Source organism: Oryx dammah, unplaced genomic scaffold (genome assembly GCF_014754425.2).
Source record: "Oryx dammah isolate SB20612 unplaced genomic scaffold, SCBI_Odam_1.1 HiC_scaffold_5, whole genome shotgun sequence".
In the NCBI taxonomy this organism is placed as follows: domain Eukaryota; kingdom Metazoa; phylum Chordata; class Mammalia; order Artiodactyla; family Bovidae; genus Oryx; species Oryx dammah.
In genome coordinates this window covers 26,257,455-26,285,319 of record NW_024070189.1, presented here as the reverse complement: position 1 = coordinate 26,285,319, position 27,865 = coordinate 26,257,455, and the positions used below count along the sequence as shown (strand labels likewise).

The following is a 27,865-nucleotide window of genomic DNA, read 5'->3' as shown; positions in this document are numbered from 1 at the left end:
TTATTTCTGGTTAGAAATTCTAGGCTAGAAATTAGCACTGATTTCAGTCAATAAGCCAGACTGAGCCTTTTCCAAATCAACTACCTATTACTCTAAGTCTTATTGAAAACAATCACAACAGTTAATGAATTTGAAAAAGAGACTTATCTTGGAGGCAGAAAAAAAAAATGTAATGGAAAAAACAGTACAATTTAATCCTAAAAAAAAAAAAAAAAAAGCCTGAGGTAGTACTTAAAAATTATCACAAGTTTTGTTAAGAGTTTTGTACTATTTTATTTTTGTGTTTGTATGCTTCAATTATATTAGGAAAAGAGATTACAGAATCATGTTCCTGGGATAACACTGTTAATAACGCTGAAATCTCTATTCTAGAAATAGTTCAAGAGGATCGACTAAAAGCCCTATAGAGCATAGAGCCAAACCACTATCCTGTCTGGCTCTTCATCATCTCCACAAACCCCACATAGTTTAGAAAAGCACTCCCGCTAATTCTTCCAGAAGGTTCCCAAGCTTCTTATCTTTGTGCTTTTTATCATCTGGAAGAGACTGCTAGGCTACAGAACATGGAGTCACAAAGAGTCAGACAGGACTTGGTGAATAAATAACAGACTTTGCTGAAAATGTGTCTACCAAATAATTTTACTAGTGAAGTGCACTTTTATCCCATCCCATCTCAAAAGCCTTCTCATCCATCAAATTTGATCCTTGGGACTGGAACTAACCTTTCCTCCTTCTGATACCCACAGTATTTTTTTTTTCTCCTCTTAGGATAATTATTTTCCGCATTGTGTAATGACTATTGATGTGTGTGTTGTGTAGTCTTTCCCAAATGTATCTCAAAGTCAAGCTCTTTATCTTGGGGGCATAGACAAAGAGGAGAGTATACCCTGGGGTGAGGAACAGCTCACCAGAGATGCTCGGTAATAATCATTAAATGGAAGATTCTAGTTTTCTTTCTGCTCTGTGATTCTATCTTTATGCAAAGCCACAGAGAGCTTATTGTTGATGTATCACATCTAAGAACCTAATATTAATATGCTGTCATAAATTCTAACTTCATATTTATTATGCCTTTACAGGATTTCCATTTTGCAATCTTATAAAAAAAAATTCATAAGTTATTTGCTATAAGCATAAGGAAAGCTCTATTCCAGAAAGACCAATTCCTAATTATGCAAACATTACTTACATTACTCATAATTTTCAAATAATAAAACATAGGGTTCTCTTTTTTCCCATAATAAGTGAGGTGATTTGTCAAATTATACACTGAGGAAAAAAAAATTTTGAAAAATTAAAAGCTGACAGCTAAAGTGCCCCCAGTTTGCATATTGAAGCACAAGCAGAAAAAATCCTGACATAATAATAATAGGTCAGGATTTATTGGACATTTCAACAATGTTATTAATGACTGAAATGATGGAAGAATATTCAAGAACTTCAAAATTTGATTTCTGCATATAATGTTTGAATTGTCTAGAAGGTTTAATTATATTTATTTACTTATTTTTATAACTCCTACATAGCTTTTATTACAAATCAGGAATAATCTAAGAACCTCACATATATAAATCACTTAATTTGAACAAAATCTCTTTGAAGTTGATACTTGTTATTACCCAGATTTTACAGATAAGTAACAGAGGCATCAAGAGGTTAATCAACTTGGCCAAAGAAACAGAGACAGTAAATAGAAGAGTCAGAATTTGAATTCAGTCTGGCTGGCTCTTGATCAAAATATCATGATATAGTTCTTTAAAGAATGTTGTTTCTACAGAATTCCAAGAGCATGATCAGCATGAAAACACTGGAAATGCAGGTTTTATTATTATTATTATTGCTATTGTATCTCTAGGTTCTCTCTGTGTCGTCTCTTGAGAAATCTTGTGCAGGCCAGGAAGTAACAGTTAGAACTGGACATGGAACAACAGACAGGTTCCAAAGAGGAAAAGAAGTACATCAAGGCTGTATATTGTCACCCCACTTATTTAACTTATATGCAGAGTACATCATGAGAAACACTGGGCTGGATGAAGACTGCTGGGAGAAATATCAATAACCTCAGATAAGCAGAACACCACCCTCATGGCAGAAAGTGAAGAAGAACTAAAAAGCCTCTCGATGAAAGTGAAACAGGAGAGTGAAAAAGTTGGCTTAAAGCTCAACATTCAGAAAATTAAGATCATGGCATCTGGTCTCATCACTTCATGGCAAATAGAAGGAGAAACAGTGGAAACAGTGTCAGACTTTATTTTGGGGGGGCTCCAAAATCACTGTAGATGGTGACTGCAGCCATGAAATTAAAAGATGCTTACTCCTTGGAAGGAAAGTTATGACCAAGCTAGATAGCATATTAAAAAGCAGAGACATTACTTTGCAAACGGTCCATCTAGTCAAGGCTATGGTTTTTCCAGTAGTCATATATGGATGTGAGAGTTGGACTATAAAGAAAGCTGAGCACTGAAGAATTGACGCTTTTGAACTGTGGTGTTGGAGAAAACTCTTGAGATTCCCTTGGACAGCAAGGAGATCCAATCAGTCCATCCTAAAGGAGATCAGTCCAGGGTTTTCATTGCAAGGACTGATGCTGAAGTTGAAACTCCAATACTTTGGCCACTTGATGTGAAGAGCTGACTCATTTGAAAAGACCCTGATGCTGGGAAAGATTTAAGGTGGGAGAAGAAGGGGACGACAGAGGATGAGATGGTTGGATGGCATCACTAACTCAACGGACATGAGTTTGAGTAAACTCCAGGAGCTGGTGATGGACAGGGAGGCCTGGCATGCTGCCATCCATGGGGTCTCAAAGAGTCGGACACGACTGAGTGACTGAACTGATCCATCAGCATATGTGTAATAGGTACACTTTAATTTGGATACAAACACTGGACTGTGGAAACAGGCTGGAGCAAATTTTCAGGTTTATTACGTGCATTTGTCTTTGAATAGGAATCTATGACCTTGGTATAGTCGTGTTTATCTCAGAACCCCTTTTCCAACACTGAGATTGGTATTTCCTTAACTGTTTATTTCAATATTATTGCAAGAATAATACATAGATTAGCCTTTTAATGGATAGAGTACTCTAAAAGCACTGTTAAAGGGGAAAAGGGTGAAAGAAAAGAATGTCCTTGGCATTATGGTGATTGGTAAACTGCTTAAATGCCCAACTTCAACATTTAATACATGGCCTTATATCCAGAATGATTATGAGGCCAGCCTTACCACAGAAATTTTAAGTCTACAAACCATTGTGGTGATAATATAGCTCAACCTCCGTAGCTGAATAATTAATGGAAGCTGACAAAGGTCTGAGCATGTTCTGTGATGAACCTTGATTTATGCCATTTACACCATTTATGCCATTCAGTCAATTCCATTGACTGAAATAGAGATGAGTTGACATAAACATAGGTCTTATTGAAAATATTTAGTAGCTACTGTGTTGATGAGTAGCAGTAATGAGTTCTGTACTCAAGTGCTGGCTATGATTTGGATGAAGCATTTGGGGATCTGATTTCTCAATTAAAATGTTACCAGGCAAAGATTGTGGGGGTTTACCAATGTGCTATGCAAAGAAGGTGCTAATTCTTACTTAACATTTGCTATATTTTAGAAGGATTAGTACTTAAGAAAACACCCTTATCTGTGGTTCTTTTCCTGAGAAACTAAAATTGTATCCTCCCTACTTTATTTTACAGGCTTTGATAAAAATAAAGATAACAGTAAATACTGATTATTTTCTATTTCAAATCATAGTTTAGTGAATTTTATACCTTCTTAGGGAAAAAATTAAATATATTCTGAAAAGGATTTGGCTCAATTCTCTCTCATTATATGACTCATTTAAAAATTATGTGTTGTTACTATACTTCAAGTATGGATTACAGAATTTGCTTTCACATAAATACTTTGATATATGCTGAACAATAAATTTTCCATAAGCACAAGCTGTCTTGATGCATCACCCAGGTTTCCTATGGCTTCAGGAACTGTGGCCAAATAAGCCTTCCAACCCAGTGACATCTACTTGAAGCTCCTTGAGAAACGATTCATGCCTTCTGTTTCATTGTAGTAACCATTATGCTTTACCCTAGCAATTCCTTGTAACAAGAAGTATGATTCCAGCACATAATAGGTGCCAATATTTGTCGATCAATCTAATTCACTAATATTAAATACTACAGAGAATTCAAATAGTTTTAAAGAAATATCAACCTATCAAAATACAGATTTCAATGAATCTTTAATGCTTCATCGCTTTCTCTTCATTCCACCTTCTGTGTAATTAATGCTAAGTGGGAGCGTTCTTTTCATTCTACCTTCTATGTAATTAATGCTAAGTGGGAATAGGACAGCAAATGTTCTGTCATGCATCTAACAGCCTTTCACTTCCCACTAGAAACATACCTATTTTCGCCTACTTCGTAACTTTATCGAACCTTCTTAGGTTTTCCTTCCCTAGTCATTCTCAGTCTGTTCCATACTCTAGATGCTCTAGAGCCATTTTTAAGATTTCTTTGATAAAATGCCTCTCCTCCTCTCCTTGGCCTTATTTTTAGAGAATAGCCTTTTCCTAACAGTTTTTTTTTTTTTAACCAGTCTAACTGAATTGGTAAAAAATTTCATTATTTTATATGAATATTTATAGTTTGCCCTTTTTAAGGATAAACTGTTAAAACAAGGACTATAAAAAAAGTCCTTTTAAAATGATCTATGGCCTTATTTAACTGTTTAAGTAAATAATAGAAGGGGATGTAGCCTTCACGTGTGTGTGTGTGTGTGTTAGTCACTCAGTTGTGTCCAACTCTTTGTAGCCCCATGGACAGCAGCTGCCAGGCCAGTCTGTCCGTGGAATTCTCCAAGCAAGAATACTGGAGTGGGTTGCCATTTCCTATCCCAGTAGCCTTCATGTGGTATTTTTAAAATATATTTGATAGGATAACAACCTCTTTTTTCAATATGTATATTTTTCTCCTCCTATTATACAAATAACTCCAAATCCACATTATTATGATTTAGTAAATCTAAGCCCATTAAGCTTTCTTTTCACCAAAAAACCCGTCATGATAACTGCTTACCTTCCCTACATAATACTCTTGATAGTAAAGTTCTCAAATAACTATTATCCCAACCATTTACTTTTAAGTATTTAGTCTAAGGAGACAGTGGTGAACACACACACACACACACACACAATTTAGTTAGAAGAATATTTACCAAAATGTCGATAATAGAAAAAATTTATATGGAACTTTTATGTCCAAAAATAGGGGCTGGATGAATAAAATGAAAGTAGACGATGGAATGTTAGCTGGATATTTTAATGTCAGGAAAGAATTTTTAATGAAATGGAAAGATATTAATTTCATATCTTAAGTGAAAAGGAGTGATCAAAGAATATGCTAATACAGTATAAGTTTTATGCATATGTATGTATACACATATAGACAATTTTATGTAAAGATGTCAATTTAATTTGCTATCACTCTTTATATCACTGTAATACGGTGTTCTAGGTGGTAAACAATCTGCCTACCAGTGCAGGGTACATAGGAGATGTAGATTCAGTCCCCAGTTTGGGAAGATCTCCTGGATTAGGAAATAGTAACACACTCCAGCATTCTTGCCTGCGAAGTCCTATAGACAGAGGAGCCTGGTAGGCTACAATTCAAGGGGTCAGAAAAGGGTCAGATACTACTTAGTGACTAAACAACAAATCCCAAGATAAAAGCGTTCACTTTTCTTCCTGTTAATGGCATTTAGCAACTCAACCTAAAGATAATTACATTTTCATTTTCTTATTTCTATTGTAATTACAGGAAGAATATTTTATTTTTTAGCAACATATCAATTCCCTTGAAATAACAGAATCTTAACACCTTGTCAAATTTGGTTAATGGCAATATTATTTTTTAATGACTTGCTTTGTTTGGGATACCATGGGTTGAGGAGTAGTTAATTTAATTGAAAGGAAACAAATAATAGCAACAATTGTTAAAATCAAGGTGAAAATCACTGAAGAAGATAAAAGCAAGTGACAATATGCTGGCATGTATGCTCACTCACTCAATCGTGTCCAACTGTCTGCAAGCCCATGGACTGTAACCTGCCAGACCCCTGTCCATGGGATTTCCCAGGCAAGAACACTGAAGTGGGTGGCCACTTTCTCCTCCAGGACATGTTCCTGACCCAGGGATTGAATCTGGCAGATTCTTTACCACTGAGACACCTGTAACAGCAGTGGTAGGTCCAAGAAATGGAATAGAAGGTTTAAAAGATTGTTGGACATGTTTTAACTATTTTATAAGTCATTTGCAAGTTTCCTATATATCTCTTTTCAATTAAATTGGAAGAGAATTTTTTTCCAGAGGTTAATGCTAAATTTGTAATTTAGCCTATCACTTAAAAATAGTAATTTTCATAAATGTGGAGAATTGTACATATTGGTAGTGCCACAAATCCATTTGGAATCTGAATAAAAAGAAAAATTGATGTCACTACAAATTTTCATGCTTCTAATTTCTTCAATGTATTTTCCTAGATTAAACAGAAAATAATCAAGCTTTGTCTTTTAAAGAATTGTGTACTTTTTCCTCCCTTATAAAAAATAGAGGACTGTTTTGATAAAAATTAGTGTTATAAATTTTTTGTATTCATAGTTTTTTAAATTTTTTATTTTACTTTACAATTCTGTATTGGTTTTGCCATACATTGACATGAATTCATCACGGGTGTACATGCGTTCCCAAACATGAACCCCCCTCCCACCCCCCTCCCCACAACATCTCTCTGGGTCATCCCCGCATACCAGCCCCAAGCGTGCCATATCCTGCATCGGACATAGACTGGCAATTAGATTCTTACATGATATTATACATGTTTCAATGCCATTCTCCCAAATCATCTCACCCTCTCCCTCTCCCACTGAGTCCAAAAGTCCGCTATACACATCTGTGTCTTTTTTGCTGTCCTGCATACAGGGTCATCATTGCCATCTTTCTAAATTCCATATATATGTGTTAGTATACTGTATTGGTGTTTTTCTCTCTGGCTTGTATTCATAGTTTCTAATGTGAAAATAAATATCCAGAAACATATCTACATGCTTACCAACTTTTCGCTGCAGTCCATGGGGTTGCAAAGAGTCAAGACACAACTGAGCTACTGAACTGAACTGAACCAACTTTTTGTACTGCTAATAAAAAAGTGAAAAGATCAAATGAAAAAACAGCAACTAACACTTCAAGGAAAACTGTAGAATTGGCTATAAGTTCTTTTTGCATTCTTGCCTTTGTAGTGCTGTGCTGTGCTCAGTCACTCAGTCGAGTCCGACTCTTTGCCACCCCATGGACTGCAGCCTGCCGGGCTCCTCTGTCCATGGGATTCTCTAGGCAAGAATACTGGGGTGGGTTGCCGTGTCCTCCTCCAGGGGATCCTCCCAACCCAGGGACTAAAACCAGGTTTGTCGCATTGCAGGTAGATTCTTTACCATCTGAGACACCAGGGAAGACCTGCCTTAGAAAAGTGGAAAATCCTCCCAACAAAACTCTGCTTAGTTAATGTGACACAGGCTAAGATTTGGTAAGTGCTTGTAATTGGGATTTGATCTTTCTCACTGCTTTTGGGACCTTTCCATGACCGCTATGTGAGCAAGCTTGAACTGTCAGAGACACACCAACCCATCTAAGCCATCTTCTTCCACTAGGCAGTACTTGTTAACCAGGACACCACTTATACAACTCACAGAATTGTGAGATGAATTGTTATTGTTTAAACCCACTAAATTTGGGATTTGTTAAGCAGAAAAAGCTTAATGATACACATCTATCACTTCATTCAGGAGGTATTTATTTCTAACTAATGGGAAGGGTATACTTAGGGGGAAAAAAAGAGACTGGTTTAAACGGTATATATCAAGAAAAAGAATTTATACGCTGTCTTTTCTTAAAATTAAAAGCCTTACCACACAGTGACACTCATCTTTTGGCTGGGCAAGAGAGGATTTCTGTGTTTGATATTTTCTGAAGTTCTTTGATGTTATATTGATATATATGTTTTCTGAAGTTAGTATATAATTGGGTTTGGAATTGCAAGTTAACAAAATCTAGTCATTATAATTAACAGTAAACACTAACAATTTTAAAATTAATAAGCTGGTTTATATGCTATGTTATAAAAATTTATATGTATATATAACAAAATTATTTTTCTATAATATATGCAAAATAAGTGGCAAAATATTTCCCTTAAATTATTAATTCTGTCATCTTAACTGCAAAATTCTGTTTGTATGAATACATACTTAATCATTTTTATTATCAAAAAATTAACTAAACATAACTCTGAAAATAAATCCCTTTGACTCTCACTGACTGAGAAATTTCTAAACTATCATGCATGGCTAGCAGCTTTTGAGAAAAGATTTTAGTGTACGCAGAAGAGCTCTCATTATGATAATTTCAAGAAATATGAATTTAATCATGAATTATCCTTCCTTAATCCAAGAAGTAATCTTAAGGGGAAAAACTCATAACTACTCATAATTTCATGTAATAAATGAATAATTTAACTGAAATTTACCAAATCTCTCTCTCATTTGGTAACCAAAGTTCAGAAATCTAAAAATAGCCTCATTCACCCAAGAGATCCACTTAAAGCTTGTTAATATTCTGATATTTCATAATCACTAACAAGAAATCTTTTAGACAGAGTCAGTCAGTCTTTGCTACACTATTTGAAATTCTGACACTGATCACCCTCTAAAAGATAAATATGAATGTGGCTATGCATGGAATAAGATGTGCTGTGGAAATTGGTAGTTTTTTCTTTTAAATTTTTATGAAATACTTTGTGTTTTGGAGGCAAATGTAACTAATTTATCATAATGAAATGCGAGCAGAAGGACAGATGAGCAGTGAAGGCTGCAAATTTAAACGAGATCTGAGGGCCACAAATTTAAAAGAACCTGAATTCATGTTCGAAATCAGATACCGACTACCAAAAGGAAATGAGTTTTGATGGAGTACTACAGAGGAGGACAGAAGACACAATAGGATAAAGCATCTTCATGTTTATTGTTTTTTTTTTTCTAAATGAGAAAATCTGATCAGAAGCCAGTAAAATGACAGAGAATAAAGAGGAAGAACAAGAAATGAAATGATATGCTAACTTTGTTACCCTGAACCTAACGGGGTAACTTTGTTACGCTGACCTCTCAGGAACACAGGTACTTTGAATTCTAAAAGTAATGAGAGATTTTACATTACTATCAAATTCCAATGTTTACATCCTTTGTTTTCAGACTGATAGCTTTAATAGGTTAAATGTATGCTAAATATTATTGACATATCTACATAGGTCATTCAATATGGTTTATTCTTAGTAAAATACAAGCTAAGGTTGTATATCATATTTCTGAATCATAAAGACATCACAGTTCATCTTAAAAGAAAACCCCCCTTTACCTAAACTTCTCTTTAGTTACTGTCCTCACTCTCTCAACCATATGCAACGAGGGCATCAGCTCCTCTCTCTGTTCAAACATCAACCTCTCAATCTTTCCTAATGGTCTGACCAAAACATATATCTTCTCTTATTTCAGCTCACACTTGTCTTTATTTTTTAATAGAGCTTACCATGGTAAGTGTAGCGATTTACTGTCTAGTCCCCCTTTAGACTAGAATATTTGTGCTATCTTTTTTTAACAGTTATATTCTCTCTGCCTGGAAGAGACTCTGGCACAGAGTATACGCTCAATAAATATTTGATGGACAAATAATTGAATAAATTGATGGATGTTTAATATAGTCATTCTCTAAAATTAAGGACTACTTTTTAGAGTAGTTTTAGGTTCACAGAAAAACAGAGGAAGGCACAGAGATTTTCCATGTAGTCTCCGACCCCACACATGCATAACACCCCCCATTATCACCACTCCCCACCAAAGTGGTACATTTGCTGCAACTGATTAACTTACATTTACCCATCATAACAGTTCATGGGGTCACAAAGAACTGGACACGACTGAGTGACTGAAATGAACTGAACTAAACCCATCATAGTCATCCAAAGTCTATAGGTTACATTAGGGTTCACACTTGGTGTTGTATATTACATGGGTTTGGACAAATGTATAATAACATGTATCTAACATATACTATAATATCATACAGATTATTTTCATAACCTAAAATCTTCCTTACTCTGTCGATTCATCCCTATCACCCTTCCCCAGCATCCACTGATCTAACTGTCTCCAGTTTTGGCTTTCCCAGAAGGTCATATAATTGGATTCATACAGTATGTAGCCTTTCAGTCTGGTTCCTTTCACTTAGTCATATGCATTTAAGGATCCTCCATGTCTTTTCATGACTTCATAGCTCATTTTTTAAAGACCTGAATAATATTTCCATATTTTAAAACATATCTAGGAATACAGGAGAACTTCCTCAACTTGATGAAGAATATCTATAGAAAACTTACAATACCAGCATACTTAATGATGAAAATCTCAAAGCTTTCCCATTAAGATCAGAAAGGCTTTTTAAATATTTACCCATTTATCTATTCACCTACTGAAGGACATCTTGGTTGCTTCCAAGTTTTGGCAAATATGGATAAGATTGCTATAATTATCTGTGTGCAGGTTCATGTGGACTTAAAGTTTTCAACTTCTTTTGGCAAATACCAAAGAACATGATAGCTGGATCATACGGTAAGAGTATATTTTGCTTTGTAAAAAACCTGCCAAACTATTTTCCAAAGTGTCTGTAACATTTTGCATTCTCCTCAATAATGAATGAAAGTTTCTACTGCTTTATCTGCTTTCTAGCACGTAGTATTCCAGCATTCAGTATTGTCAGTGTTTTAGAGTTTGGTTATTCTGAGAGGTGTGCAGTGGTATCTCATTGTTTTAGTTTGCATTTCTTTGACAACACATGATGTGGAATATCTTTTCATATGTTTATCTGTTTTCTATATGTCTTCTTTCTTCCCAATCTTTGTACTTCCTTTACTTGTCTTACTGCATTAGATAGCACTTATAGTAGAATATTAGAAGAGAGTGATGATACAGGTCATCCTTGCCTTGTTTCTGATCTTAGTGGGAAAGCTTTGGATTTCTCAACATTAAGTATGATGGTAACTCGTAGGGTTTTTGTTTTTTTAAATATTCTTTATCAGGTTGAGGAAGTTGCCCTGTATTCCTGGCTACTTTATAAAAAAAAATTTCCTCTAAATCTTCTATGTGCCACAATTGATTCCAGCAAAATTGATCTTGGCAAGACCATAGTCTTGCCATAAGTCACATGTAATCAATGTAAATGTTTGCCTTGGTCAACTTCTCCACGGTATTTGGGCATAGCTGATCACTCATTCCTGTCTGCTCTTAACTTTGGCAGCAAAACCCTTTCCTGGTTTATCTTCTGTCTCCCTAACCACTCTTTCTCAGGCTTCTTTATAGATTTTACCTTCTCTTCCTATTGCTTAATTCTTGGTCCTCTCATTTCACAAGTTGTTCTACTTCTGGACAGACTCATACACTCCCTGAGCTTAAATAACTATCTGGATAATTATGACTTCCAAACCTGTTCCTGCTGTCTTTACTACTATCTAGCAGATTCCTCCAATTCAGTAAATGAAATATTCATTTTCTGCCTTCCAATCCCTTGTATCCTCAACATTCACTGTCTCAGTAAATGGCACCAAGTTTCTCAGGCATCAGAAATTTGAGCTGTTTCTTTTTTCCTCCCTTTATGCAAACCCCTTTTATTCAATAACCCCATAAGTCATGAATAATATATTGCATCCTTTAAATACTTTAAATGAATACTTCAAATACTTTAATACTTACTGACTCTCTCCTTTTCATCCTGTTCCTGACCCAGGATAAGATCATCAAGTCTGACCTGGTTTCTGCTGTAGTCTACAAATTGTCTCCTAACTTACTCTGCTATGATTTTTTTTTCCCATATTGCAATAGCAGTGGTCTTCTAAAAGCACAAATCCTCTCCATTACTCTTAAAACGAAGTTCAAATTCCTTAGAACATCACTCAACACTGCAGAACCTGCCACCATCACCATTGCCAGACTCATAGCTTTCGGCCTGGTAGATTAAAATTATCCTTTGGAAATATGTCAAAATACTATTTTTTTTTCAGGTAGGCATGCGTTCTCTGACACCAGCTTAAAAGAGGACACCTGCTTTATATTCTTATGGCTCCATCTAGTTTTCCAATCACAAAGTCCATCATATTTATGTATTTATTTATTTATCTGATTTCCAAGCTAAACAGCAATTCCTGTAAATTTTGTTTACCAATGCATCTCTGCCATTAGGTAACTACTACTTAGTCAGTGCTTAGTAAATATTTGTTTAAAAATAAGTGAAAGCTAAAATTTTATTTTTTTGAAGTCAATCACATTGTCCCCCTTGATTACATTAACATACTATGTAATCGATTTGTAAAATTTACATTTGTTACTAATTCACCAAATTATTCTGAAAGCATAGAGTGGAGAATTACACAACAGAATTCAGATGCTTTAATAAGTGCCAAGATTTCCATATATGAATGCCAGAGTATTCACTAGCAATAGAAATTTTTCTATGAAGTAAATGTGTCAACGTTTGGCTCAAAACTCCACAGTGCCATCCAGTAATGTGAGTAGGTAATTGGGAAGTAATTTGGGGTTTGATCACATGGTGCTCTGTCTACGAGTCCCCTGGAGAGGGTGGCAGTGTCCAATGAACATCTGTGCAAACACTGGGAAAACTGGCTGAAGTCTGCAAGGCAGAGGATGCTAACTAGGCTTTTTTCCCCTTTCCTTTGCTCATAGAGATGCTTTCCTATTGCCTTTTGTGGAGATCAGAAGTGAGTTTTCATAACTCTTAAGAGGCTGAGAATATTGTGTGTACGTGTGTCTGTATAAGGGATATGTGTCGGGGAGGGGCAGACAAAGAGATGGGAAATGACAGAGATAAAATAATGATATTGGAGTACACAGCTAGATCAAGAATTAAGTCCATAGAAAAGCAATGCTGTTTAGTAAGTGAAGTTTACAAATCTGAATAAGTTAATTTCTCCAAACTGCCACAGGTAATATAGAAATGTAAGTGATGTGAGGATTTGATGTGAGGATTGAATGCAAACAGGGTAAAGTGTTTTGTGCTTATCTGACGCTACATGCTTTGAGAGGCACGAATGAAAGCACAAAAATGGATGAGGCTCTCTTTGAAATAAGTAGCATCAAGAAATCAGGTTTGAGGTAAAATCAAAATGCAATTTTTATCTCTGAGAGTAGCATATGTTTGATCCCCCCATATACTGCAATAAAGTATATTTTTGATTGTAGAATAAAGAGTAATAATAATGTTTAAACTTAGATCAAACCACACGTTTTTTAAGCTAATATAGATCAGATTATTTTCTATTCATTGCAAATTTAAGGCAATTTAGAACTTCATATAGTCATAAAATGTATATGGTTCAAAAGGCTAACAGAAAGCTTAAACATCTCCATCTTTGGGAGGATTAATGTGAAAGTGAAAATACAGCAGTGCTGACAGTTCAAATAATTTGTCTTTTAAGACAGCACAGCAGCTCAATTCCAGAAAAATAAATGACCCAATCAAAAAATGGGCCAAAGAACTAAATAGACACTTCTCCAAAGAAGACATACAGATGGCTAACAAACACATGAAAAGATGCTCAACGTCACTCATTATCAGAGAAATGCAAATCAAAACCACAATGAGGTACCATTTCATGCCAGTCAGAATGGCTGCAATCCAAAAGTCTACAAGCAATAAATGCTGGAGAGGGTGTGGAGAAAAGGGAACCCTCTTACACTGTTGGTGGGAATGCAAACTAGTACAGCCACTATGGAGAACAGTGTGAGGATTCCTTTAAAAACTGGAAATAGAACTGCCATATGACCCAGCAATCCCACTGCTGGGCAAATATACTGAGGAAACCAGAACTGAAAGAGACATGTGTACCCCAATGTTCATCGCAGCACTGTTTATAATAGCCAGGACATGGAAGCAACCTAGAGGTCCATCAGCAGATGAGTGGATAAGAAAGCTGTGTAACATATACACAATGGAGTATTACTCAGCCATTAAAAAGAATACATTTGAATCAGTTCTAATGAGGTGGATAAAACTGGAGCCTATGATACAGAGTGAAGTAAGCCAGAAAGAAAAATACCAATACAGTATACTAACGCATATATATGGAATTTAGAAAGACGGTAATGATAACCCTGTATGCGAGACAGCAAAAGAGACACAGATGTATAGAACAGTCTTTTGGACTCTGTGGGAGAGGGCAAGGGTGCAATGATTTGAGAGTATGGCATGGAAACATGTATAATATCATATAGGAAACGAATCGCCAGTCCAGGTTTGATACATGATACTGGATGCTTGGGGCTGGTGCATTAGGATGACTCAGAGGGATGGTATGGGGAGGGAAGGAGGAAGGGGCTTCAGGATGGGGAACACATGTATACCTGTGGCAGATTCATGTTGATGGATGGCAAAACCAATACAATATTTTAAAGTAATTGACCTCCAATTAAAATAAATAAATTTATATTAAAAAATACCTAGAGCTTTTGAGGGCTTTTTTTTTTTTTGGATAAAATTCTAGTACACTCTGTTCTTCTGCCTCAGCACTACCCAACAGCAGGGAAACAACAGCAATGGCCCCAAAATGTTCCAGTAGTATATTTTTTTTTCATTAAAAAGGCAAGATGGTCTTTAATGATCTAATGTTCATAGATTTTGTATCAATCGTTGCTGTTTAGTTGCTCAGTCGTGTCAGCTCTTTGCAACTTCATGGGCTGTAGCCCACAAGCCTCCACTGTGCTTTGGATTTTCCAGGCAAGAATACTGGAGTGGGTTGCCATTTCCTTCTCTGAGGGACCTTCACAGCCCAGGGACCAAACCTGTGTCTTCTGCATTGGCCAGCGGATTCTTTACCTCTGAGCCACAAAGTAAACCCAATAATTACTTTTCAAGTCATGAAAAAAATAAGATAGGCTGGATATTAAAGATATTCCTATTAACTATTTTTACTCAGTAAATACTTAGTATTTCCTGATTATATGCAAGAGTTAAGAAAGAGATGGAAGAAATGTGGGGGCTTCCCAAATAGTGCAGTGGTACAGAATCTGCCTGCAATACAGGAGCTGAAAGAGACCCGGGTTTGATCCCTGGGTTGGAAAGATCCCCCGGAATAGGAATGGCAACCCACTTCAGGCTTGTTGCTTGAAAATTCAATGGACAAACGAGCTTGGCAGGCTACAGTCCCCAGGGTTGCAAAGAGCTGGACACGACTGAACGACTGAGTACATACACACACAGAAGAAATATTAGGTGCTTTAGTAACAGAGAATACTGGATCTAAGTAAATTTTAATTATATAAGCATTTGATTTTTCAAAGTCTCATTGAACTATGAGGAGTATGGCAGTATGCATAGTTTTTAAACTACTATAGCCTATAGTATCATTCTGATAAAATGACAAATGTTGTTTAAAAATATGGCCCAAAGTATTCAAGTATTTATTTCAAAATTCTATAAAGATACATATCCATATAGTCAAAGCTCTGGTTGCCCAGTGTCATGTACAAATGTGAGAGTTGGACCATAAAGAAGGCTGAGAACTGAAGAACTGATGTCTTCAAATTGTGGCACTGGAGAAGACTCCTGAGAATTCCTTGCACAGCAAGGAAAGCAAACCAAGTAATACTAAAGGAAATCAACCTGGGATATTCATTGGAAGTACTGATGCTGAAACTGAAGCTTCAATACTCTGGCCACCTGATGCAACGAGCCAACTCATTGGAAAAGATCCTGATGCTGGGAAAGGTTGAGGGCAAAAGGAGAAGGGGGTGACAGAGGATGAGATGGTTGGATGACATCACTGACTCAATGGACATGAGTTTGAGCAAACTCCTATAGATACTAAAAGGCAGGGAAGTTTGGCATGCTGTTGTCAAGACACGGTTTAGAGTCAGACATGGTTTAGCAACCGAACCACTGGCTTCTTAATTATTAAAACACATTTGCCACTTTGATTCCAGATTTGACTTTTGTAAAGTAGCAACCAAAACATTATATACTACAAATCTAAGGCACTGCTGATTTGGGGTCAGTGGACTCAAAATATAAGACTAAATTTTAATTCTATTCATATATTTTTGTTAGGAAAACTTATGACTCTCATTTTTCTCAGAGATATAGACTTTTGTAAGGAAGGATTCCTCATATTAAACCCTGAAACTCACTGTACATACTTGGAGACTTGTCAAAGTAGTTAAAAGTTATATTCCTATAACACTGCATCAAAGCCCCTAAACTAGCAGCAAGTTAATAAAAGCTTTAAAAGAGAATTGTCTTTGAAATGAATCAAATGAGTATAGTATCTGTTAGCAATAACATAATTAACTTTTTCAAATATACTACATTCTTACCAATGTAACATAAAAAATACAAGTGAGATACACTTGTACTTTAAAAAGTAAAGCACACTAAAATGCAATAGGTAGTAGCCAAAAATGACTAGTTAGTGGTTTTATTTAATTATTCTTTCATTCATTCAACCAACAGTTATTGGGTTCCTATTGCACATTAACTAGGTCAGGAGCATTAGATACAATGATGAGTAACACACTGATCCCTTACTATAGACACAATTACTTCTCTTCTTCAAAACTATTTTTAAAATGCTATGAAAACTTCTGAGTTCCAAAGTTTATGCTGGTTGACTGAACTTTAATCCAATAAATAATTTAGTTTTCCTGTATTGAACAGATACAATCTACTTTTTTCTTGTTAGTACTGACATGAAAAAGACCATTTTTTTCAAACATAACCATGATATTACTTTTAATCAGAGGAAAAAATATCTATATAAATTTACATAGTGTTAAATTATTTAAAGTACCATTACCTTCTCAAAGGGGAATAATTTTGAAATTATGGAAGCTATCCTGAATCCATAATGATATATGCCAGTGAAGTACTTCATACATGAAAACATTTTGAAATGTGATCACTGACTGATATTTACCAAGCATGTTTTTTGAAACTCTGAAGAACAATCCAGCTGGAATAATTTTTCTTTCATCATATAGTCTTAGAAAAATAATGATTAAAACGGCTATAAAATATTGATGAATATTTTCATAAAATAAGTTCTATTTTATTTACAGTGACTATTTAACTTGACTAAATTGACTTGGAAATTACTTTCCAGTGGAAATAAAATTTAAATGTATATTAATATTACAAAGATAAGAAATTTATTATATTCAAGAAGTACATGTAGTGCCTTTAAAGTATAATGTTAATCACTAAGTCATATTTTTAAATTATTTGTGAGCACTACAAATAATAACATAATTTAAATATTAAATAAAAATGTTACAGTCGAGAGACCAACAGAAGATTACACTAATTAGCAACACACAGCAGTCTTATAGAGATCACCCATAATGCACTGATCTCCAAATGTGTCAGTCATTCACGAAAACAACGATGACAGCTATTGAAATGCTTAAATCTTGCACTTACCAACCTCCACAACACTAGAACAGTTGGGACCTGTGAAGCCATCTGGACACTTGCAGGAAAAGGAACCGTCAGACAATCCTGACAAGCAGATACCTCCATTTTCACAAGGATTGGGATCACAAATATCACCTGAGAAATAAAGAAACAGATATTGACTGTTTTTGCCTTAGGTACTAAACTGTATTATTTCATAACCCCCACTCATCTTCCTTTGTAAAATCACAATACTTTATATAGATTTACAGATAAGGTAGGCAAGACCCATTTGAAATCATGTGCTTCTAAAAGAAATGGTATGTAACAAGGTTAAAATCAAATTTTTCAATTCAAACACTGCATACTAAAAGCAAGTAACATACTTTGGCGTTCTTTCATTATGTGTAAATGAAAGATTTTCTAATTTGTTAAAGATTAACCAAAACGTCTGTAGTTGACCGGTCTGCTAATTAATTACTCCTATAAATAACCTATCTATATCCGCACATTTTGCTTGATAAGTTTTCAAGTTCTCTCAGTAAGGGGGGTGTTTATTTCTTAATGTCTAGAGTCTGGGCTTATCCATGTGACTTGCTTTGGCCAGTAGGGTGTTAAGAAACTTAAAGTCAGTTGATATTTGATAAAACATTTGAATAATTCTGCTTCCTTTCTTGGAACTCTGCCACAGCCCTGAGAGTAAATTCAGCCTAGCCTGCTCAAGAGAACTGAGAGGAAACAGGCAAGGAAAGAGAAATAACTTGCGCAGTAACCAAAACCACAACCACGTGGCATGGCTTTAATACAGGGAGTGGATGGAATCTGGAAAAGTACTGAAAGAATGGCCACAGAAGGCTAGAAAAATGGGTTGTCTGTGCTATATAGGGATGCAGTTGGTAAGACTATCACCTGAGGAAACTTTGGTGAAAGAAAATGTACCTAATAAGCTTCTGTAAATGAGTAATGGCGTTTGTAGGCAGAAGGTAAAAGTCTCACTTGATTCAATAACTGTATTTTATAAGGTCTGATAAGAAATATACATGCTAAATAAAGAACTGATGAGTTTGAAAGTAAAGGAATAGGGAGGCACCAGGACTTATGATAGAAAACAAAACCATTTCTCAACCCCAGCTTCTCAAACCAGTGGAAGATCAAATCCAGAGCTTTGTCAGAAAGACATGGCTTCAACATAAATATCAAATGAAGGCTGTAGCTACAAGACCTCTGTGAAAACTTTTCATGTAACTCAGGTGCAGCCTGAAAGAATCTCTCAGCTAAATAGAAAGAGATTCTAGAAATCTTAAGGATATTATCCCTGAGCAGCCTGACAGATCCAAAGTAGTGCCGATTAGGTATGGAGTGATAAACAGGCTTCAGAGAGTCACGGTTGTGGCTTTAGAAAGAGTATGTGAATCAAGTTCAGAAAAGCCCATACAACTTCTAAAGGAGCTTTATAGGTAAAGGTGCCATCTCCTGGGATAAAAAAGAATGAAGCTTTTCAAAATTAAAAAAAAAAAAAAAAAAAAAAGCAGCAGGGCCCCAACTTCCTTACTACTTGGTATTTCGTAGGAACTTTATTCCCCTACAGAAGTTTCTCATGAATTATTTCATCTATTTTCCAGACTAACTGCTCTAAAACTTTACAAAAAAGGAAAATGGAGGTTAAGATATTTGTGAAATTTATAAAGCCGGTCATTAGCTATACTAACATGATAGACTAAAATACTACATTGGCACTGGATAAGATATTAGAAAAAGAGTCCTGAAATAAGTTAATAAATGAATGAAAGAATATGCTTTGGGATTACCATAGAATTTAGCATGGCTGAACCCTGGAGTATTTGATTGGCAATGACGGAGAAAGTATAAATATGTCAGATCAGGGGAGATTAGAAAGTGACATCACCAATTATCAGTTGAGGAGAACAAATGTTTTTAATATGTATTTTCAAATTTAACATGGTCAGATATATTTTAAGAAGACTATTCTGGCAGCATTATCTATCCAGTGCATTTGAAAGTGGAGGCTGATGAATGGTAAAGATATTTCAATGGATTATTTATCTATCTCTTTATATATCTAGCTAGTGAGTCATTCAACTATCCCTCCATTAGTCCATCCAACTATCTATTCTTTGAGTACCTATTTAATGATAGGCACCAAGTGGTAACATAAGAGACATATATAAAGACAGCCTTATGATCAACAAGTACAGATCCCACTATAGGAGATGAAAAAAACAGAAACAATTACAGCACATGGTAATAAGAACTATGACTGTATACATGATCCAAATCATAGGATCACAGGAGACTTCTAAATGGATGCAGTGCTGTTCAGTGATGCAGAAGAAAAGAAGGTACATGCTTAACATCCCAGGAAAAGAAAAGAACATATATGAAGGACAAAGATCACTGCACATCCCAGGAACTTCAAATAGGCCACTATAATTAAAAAACAGAAGAGTATGATGAATAGAAAGAAATGAGTAGAAAGAAAGAAAGCTTAGCATAGTCATCTAGATAAAGGCCTTGTATGCTGTACCCCAAATTCTGAAGTTTTTCTGTAGGCACTGAAAAATCATAAAAGGACTTTACATATGAGCAAGTATATGATCACATTGGTGTTATGGAATGCTGACTCAGGCCACACTGTGTTGAATCAGATGGAGGAGTCAAGGCTAATGGCAAAAGGACTAAGCATGAATCTTCTGAGGTAGTCCCATAAAAAATGATGACTTTCTTAACTCTCTTTAGAGGTAGCTATGGACAAGGAAAGCAATGTAAGCATCATTTAAACCCAATCCAGTTAATAAATGCTAGCTAATAAGATAGGAAATGATAGTTCCCCCAAATTACTACCTCCCCTATTAGAAACAAGGCATTACTGTTGAGATTGTCTAGAAAGTAAATTACTAGTTTAAAAGTGTGATCCTGCCTGTCTTCAGTGTGAGCAAAGAAGCACGGCTTTGTACAGTCAGACTAACAACATTGCCATCTGCTCACTCTGTACATTGCATAAAGATGAGTATTAACACTGAAGCTTTTTTTTGATAAGATGTCAGTCATATTTCTGTGCATCATGAATACTACAGAAAGAGAAGTTCTACATTCCCCAGATGAGGATCTGTTGTTGCAGCAATGTCAACAGATCAAGGAACATTGTGGATGTTTATATTGATTTATTTACACTGACAGGAGTGATCTCCACAGGAGAAAGGCAAGGCATGAACAGTATCCTACAGGTTCACAAGAATACAGGCTATATTTATACATTTATCCAAAATCAAGATCTCTCATTCTCATCCCTCTCACTCCTACAGTCAGTTTCCTTTATGTGAGCTCACCCAGAGTCACATGAGACCACGACGTCTGGTCCCTTTGGTTAACCCACCATCACACAGAGCTTTGTTGTCCTAAGAAACCTTTCTTAGTACTTGTGCTGCCCTTTCTAAGTGATAGTACTTAATCTAGTTGGTTTTCTGCTGGTGTGTCTGCCAGTCATACGAGGCATCTGTAGTCACAATGAGACAGGATGGTCTGTTTACCTCTCATGATAGCTCACAGATGCCAGCTGCTCTTCAGCTGACCTGTTTTCTCTTTTGTACTTCTTGTTCTTTCTGCTTATTACTTATATCTAAGATGTTAATATTGTGAAAACCCATATTTTATCACCATTATTGATATCTACTCAGCGCCTTTCTGAAACATAGAAAAGAGGTAATAGATTTGACCAAAATGTGCCAGTAGAACTAAGAGGACCTCGTGACCAAACTGACGTGTGGGTTGAGGGAGAGCAAAAAATCTGGATTGATTTCCAGAGCTTCTGCCTGTGCGACTGTAAGGCCATTTTTCATAAGGAAATATAATGGGTTCATTGTGAAAGGAATTATTGTGTTTAAGACGTCTGCAGAGTATCCAAAATGATAATGTCCTATAAAGGTACTGAATGATCAGATATGGAAGCAGAGAGTGTTTGATAAAACATAGATTGTTAAGTATGGATGTGAATACTATAATCCAGTGAGAGTCATTAAAGGGAGGGGAGGGGAGCAGAACAGAGGGGAAAGGAAAGGGGAGGAGAAGTTCTTGGGCACACTAACAAATAAATGAGAATAAAGAGGGAAGATTCTTCAAGAGAGAAAGAGGAGAAAAATAGTAATAGGCCTCTTCTACAACAGTATGTATATCCAGTCTATTCACTTAGGGTCTAATATGTCGAGGACTGACTGAGATTAATTAAAGGCCCCCACATGTAGCTGTGGTAGAGGGATAATGTCAGAAAAAAAAAAAAAGTTTAGATGGGCACAACAGAATCCAAACACAACTAGGGTGATTAGCTGCTGCTGCTGCTGCTAAATCACTTCAGTCGTGTCTGACTCTGTGCGACCCCATAGACGGCAGCCTACCAGGCTCCTCTGTCCCTGGGATTCTCCAGGCAAGAACACTGGAGTGGGTTGCCATTTCCTTCTTCAATGCATGAAAGTGAAAAGTGAAAGGGAAGTCTCTCAGTCATGTCCGACTCTTCGCAACCCATGGACTGCAGCCCACCAGGCTCCTCTGTCCATGCGATTTTCCAGGCAAGAGCATTGAAGTGGGGTGCCATTGCCTTCTCCTAGGGTGATTAGAGGCTGTGCTATACATTTGTTTCCCCACATCTAATTATTAACAGCACCCCTGTGTCAGTTGGGTTCTCCATGAAGACAAAGAGTATAGTAAGTTTATTAAGAAGTAACACCCAAGAAAATATGAGGAAGAAGCAGAAAAGGGCTGGGAAAGCTTGGATCTTGTGATGCAGATCTGACACCTGTGAAAAGAAATGGGTGGTGGTGGGAAGCAGGGAGGCCCCTGAAGGAAGACTGAGTCTAGGAGTCTCAGTCTATAATGCAGAATTGACAAAGTCTTAGCTAATCTACCTGGGAGCTCCAGAGTGAAGATTACACTTTAGAGGAATCCCCCAAAGGCAGAAATGACCAGATACTTGCTCAGTTTTTGGCAGGAGGAGGCCCAGGCAGAGTGGGGCTCTAAGACTCTAATGGGATCATGAAGAAAGTGCACCAAAGAAACTCGGTGGAAGCTAAGCGCATTCTTTGCAGCCAAACAGCTTGTTCTTTCTTGAAAGGATATTGCACCTCCATGGGTACCAAGGTCCTCTTTCACCCTCAAAGCTGTTCTGGTTTGGATAAGTTACATAGTTACTTTGGTCAAAACCAGGGTATCTTAGCTTTCTTTTATCTACACCCACTATCTCAGTAGGCTGATATCTTCAGTTCAGTTCAGTTGCTCAGTCAGTCATGTATGACTCTTTGCGACCCCATGGAATGCAGCACGCCAGGCCTCCCTGTCCATCACTCCGGGAGTAAACTCCCAGAGTTTACTCAAACTCATGTCCATTGAGTCGGTGATGCCATCCAACCATCTCATCCTCTGTAGTACCCTTCTTTTCCAGCCTTCAATCTTTCCCAGCATCAGGGTCTATTCAGATGAGTCAGCTCTTCGCATCACGTGGCCAAAGTACTGGAGCTTCAGCTTCAACATCAGTCCTTCCAATGAATATTCAGGACTGATTTCCTTTAGGATGCACTGATTGGATCTCCTTGCAGACTCCTCAAGAGTCTTCTCCAACACCATAGTTCAAAAACAACAATTCTTCAGTGGTCAGCTTTCTTTATAGTCCAACTCTCACATCCATACATGACTACTGGAAAAAACCATAGCTTTGACTAGACAGACTTTTGTTGGCAAAGTAATGTCTCTGCTTTTTAATATACTGTCTAGGTTGGTCACAGCTTTCCTTCCAAGGAGTGAAAGTGAAAGTGAAGTTGCTCAGTCATGCCCGACTCTTTGCCACCCCATGGATAGTAGGCTGCACCAAGCTCCTCCGTCCATGGGATTTTCAAGGCAAGAGTACTGGAGTGGGTTGCCTTTTCCTTCTCCAGAAAGTGAAAGTGAAGTTGCTCAGTCGTCTTTTAATTAATCTTTTAAGCGTCTTTTAATTTTAAGGCTGATACCTTAACTAGAAACAAACCCTTTCTGGCTAAAATTTCAAGTCTAATTCAAATGTACTTCAGGAACTTCTGATTCTCTGTCATTGCAATTAATCTGAGAAAGCATCAGCTTAAGAATCCTGATTAAAATGCAACTGACTTCTGGATTTCAAGTCAGTGCTTTGTTGTCTTTGTTTCCCAGTGGATGCGTTGGTAGAATCTTTTAAGTCTAAGATGGCAACTGTACAAGAAGACAGGCTCAGGAACGGAAAACAGGACAGTACACACTTTCATGGTTCTTTATTTCACTGTCAGCAGGTTCCTGAAATATACCTCTGCAGATTGTAATCTGTGTGCAGTGTTATACCTTGATGCTTCTTGGCTGGCTGGCCTCACCTGCTTTAGATTAGGACAGATGTGTTTAATTTGAATCTAACTATGTTTTATGATTCCATCTGCAGTTTATGGCAGACTCAGGCAAATTAAGCTGATGCCGATTTGCCTTTTGGCAATCGAATGCAGCAATTATTTTTCCCAGGGGCAAGAAATCATTGCAGGCTAAATTTAACTTCCCTTTGCCTGCTCTCTTCCCCGACTCTCCAGAGTTCTGTTTGGACTGGGACCATCCTGACTGTGCTCTGTGTCCTCCTCATTCTTCTCACTGACCCACCACCTGTTGCCAGTCACCTCCTGTTCAAAATGATTTAGGGATTGTCTTATTTCACTATATTATCAATTGCCTGAGCTTTTAGCCAAAATCGCAAAGTGTGTATGAATCTATAAAATCCAGCACTGCAGAAAACAGTGCAGAAAAGAAAAAAACAAACTGAAATGTGTACCATTATGACTGTGGTTGTGTTCTTCTGTGACCTCAGTATACAGCCATGCAACTTGTGATGTAGGGAAAAGGAGAAAATTCTATGTTGGCAGTAACTGGGAATCGGGTGGACAGAACAGCTAATTTGCCTCATTGATATGTAACTATCTGATGGTTTATGCATTGAGTTTTCTTTACATATTACTGCTTATCTCCAGTTTACAAATCAGAGAACCTCTGAGTCAGTTATCATGTATTGATACTCCAGGAACCAAACATTAGCCACTGGGAATGTGGCCTAGATGAAGACACATATATGAATCCTGCATTCCTGGAATTCATAGTATAGTGGAGGGGATGCATATAAGAAACTGACAAATAAGCAAGGCATTGTCCACTGTACAAAAACCACGTTGGGGTAGGGGAAAGGTAAGAGGAGAACAAACTGAAGAGAAAGGCAGTAAATACAACTAGTTACTTAAGACACCCAGTCAAGAAAGGCTTCTTTGAAGAGGTGCCACTTGAGCTGAAGCTGAACATTAGCCAATCATGTTAAAACCTAAGGAAGAGTCTTCTAGGCAGAGGGAATAGCAAGTGTGTGGAATGAGTGATAGGCAAGAGAGTGATGAATTCAAGCAATACGAAGGAGGCCAGAGTGTCCAGGATACAGTGATAAAGTGTCACTAAATGTTTTTTTGTCAGCAACAGAGTTTTAGCAGGAACCAAGTTATAACTAACGCCCCACATTTGATTCTCTGTCCTTATGATAATCAAGGACATTTCTTCTAAGCCTACTCTTACTATATTATCAAACATCTACTGAAAATATACTATCGTATTTCTATTTTTTAGATATTAATATAGGTACACAGTACTGTATTAACATAGTGTTGTAAATATATGAATAATTTATTTGGATGAATGCATGCATCTCCATTTTCTTTGTTCCTTTAGCAATCCAAGAAGCCACCTACAATATATCTGTACCTTCATCCCTGCCCTCTAATTTCTGAAAGAAAATCTGTATACAGATGCAAAATTAAAAACAAAAAAGTAGTAACATATCTCTAAAACATATAGCTACACTAACACAAGATATTAATATTAATTTCTTCAACATCTCTGCAAACTAAATGTAAAAATTGTCACAGTACATATTTATATGTGGTTAAGTAAATGGAGACTATATTTTGTTTGTTTTACTTTGGATCTTTTTTAATACAATTATAATTGACAAATAATATTATATAGTTTCAAGTGAACAACCAACATAGTGATTTAGTATTTTCATACACTACAAAATGATCACAAGTCTAGTTACCACATGTCACCACACAGAGTTATTATAATATTACTGACTATATTCCCAGTACTGTAATATTACTTCCCTGTGACTTTTATTTTATAGCTAGAAGTTTGTAACTCTAATCCCCTCCACACATTTCTCCCATCTTCCAACACTTTCCCCTCTGGCAACCACCAGTTGCTTCTCTGTATCTGAGTCTGCTTCTGTTTTGTTTATTCACTTGTTTTTGTTTCTTTGGCTGTACTATGGGACTTGTGGGATTTTAGTTCCCTGAGCAGGGATTGAACCCCAACCTTAGCAGTGACAGCTCAGAGTCCTAATCACTAGACCACCAAGGAATTCCCCTTGTTCATTTGTTCCGTTCTTCAGATCTACATTATAGTGAAATCATATTATATTTGTATGTCTCTGTCTGACTTATTTCACTTAGCTTAATACCCTCTAGGTCCAAGTTTACATGATCAATTAATCTATGACAAAGGAGGCAAGGATATTCATTGAGGGAAAAACAGCCTCTTCAATAAAGTGTTGGGAAAACTGGGCAGCCACATAGAACAGAATGAAAGGACTACTTCCTCACACTATACATACAAAATAAATTTAAAATGGATTAAAGATTTAAATGCAAGAACTGCAACTATAAAACTCCAAGAATAAAATAGGCTCTAGGCCCTTTATCACCATTCTTAGCACAATTTTGGGGATTATGGCTCCTCAGGCAAGGGTAACAGAAGCACAAATAAACAAATGGGACTACATCCATGTAAAAAGCTTCTGCACAGCAAAGGAAACCATCAACAAAATGAAAAGGCCAACCTATTGAATGGGAGAAGATATTTACAAATGATATATCTGATAAGGAGTTGATATCCTAAATACATAAAGAACTCATATAACTTAATATCAAAAACAAAAAGCAAACAATCTGATTAAAAATCAGACAGGGATCTGAGTAGACATTTTCCCAAAAAAAAAAAAAAAAAAAGACATGCAGAAGGCCAACAGGCACTTGAAAAGATGCTCAACATCCCTAATCACCAGAGAAATGCAAATCAGAACCACAGTGAGATACAAGAGAACATTTAAATTCATGTTCCACAACCAGGACAACCTCATCTTCCGTTTATTGCTCTCCATTGAACTTGGCAGCTATACCATCACTTCATTTAAAACGGAAAGAAAACAAAAGCTTTGTCTTCAATTGCACAAGTTAGAATTTGAACCAACCTATAAACAGAGTACTTGGCAAAATGAGCCACTTCTCATACACAAGTGAGCAATAACTCTAGTTAAAATGAGATAAAGTTCAGGAGAATTTGCATAGTCAACCTGGTAAAACTCACAAATGTTAGCACCCTTATGACTTACTGCCAGTGAAATTGTACAGAACAAAATAAATGTCACTTTTGAATCAACAGTAGGACTGAATTTACTTTGGTGCCTCGAGAGACCATTTATGCTGAATACTACAATTTTATTTGTTGCATGCTCTAATGAATTTGATGCATAGACTTTTATTTTAAAGTCTTTCTTCGCAAGCTAAAGCTTAAAAATGTGGACAGTTTAAATTAAAAAAAAAAAACAGAACAAAACACAGTTCAAAAGGTTTGATGTGATTGCTAGCTTCGTTTGTGCTTTAAAAACAAATTTTATTTGATGTTTCAGACCATTCTGCAATTTGGAAGAGAAAGAGATAAGATTAAAAAAATAAGAATATTAGTGTTGAGAGAATCTGTATTTCACTGGAAAAACCATGTGATGTACTTGTAATGAAAGAAAAATTAACACCTTGATGTCCACAGGACTCCCAATGACCACATGCAGCTACGGGAGACACACTTAAATTTAATGACAGAACAAGGAAACTTTGTAGACTCACTCAGGGCTACACTACAGCTAATTTAAAGCAGGATGTTTCTTAGTTGTTTTTGGTGTTTAGTCTCTAAGTCATGACACTGCACCCCCCTGGACTCGTGGCATAGGCCCCAGGATCCTCTGTCCATGGGATTTCCCAGGCAAGCATATCGGAATGGATTGTCATTTCTTCCTCCAGGGGATCTTCCCAACCCAAGGACTGAACCCACATCTCCTGCATTGCAGGCAGATTCTTTACTGCTGAACCAACAGGGAAGTCCTTCTTAGCTGTTAGCCAGTGGTTTATCCCACTATTTTTAAAGACAGTTTTTTCCTTCTT

At 36.5% G+C, this 27,865-nt stretch overlaps 1 protein-coding gene across 2 annotated transcripts in view; it reads right to left on the bottom strand.

Moving 5' to 3' along the window:
* The window catches only part of EDIL3 (EGF like repeats and discoidin domains 3), a 467,856-nt gene that overhangs the window by 320,779 nt on the left and 119,212 nt on the right, over positions 1-27,865 (bottom strand). For both annotated transcript variants that reach the window (XM_040239416.1, XM_040239417.1), the window contains exon 2: positions 17,589-17,717. In XM_040239416.1, the coding sequence (XP_040095350.1) occupies positions 17,589-17,717 (129 nt within the window). The remainder of the gene's footprint in view (positions 1-17,588; positions 17,718-27,865) is intronic.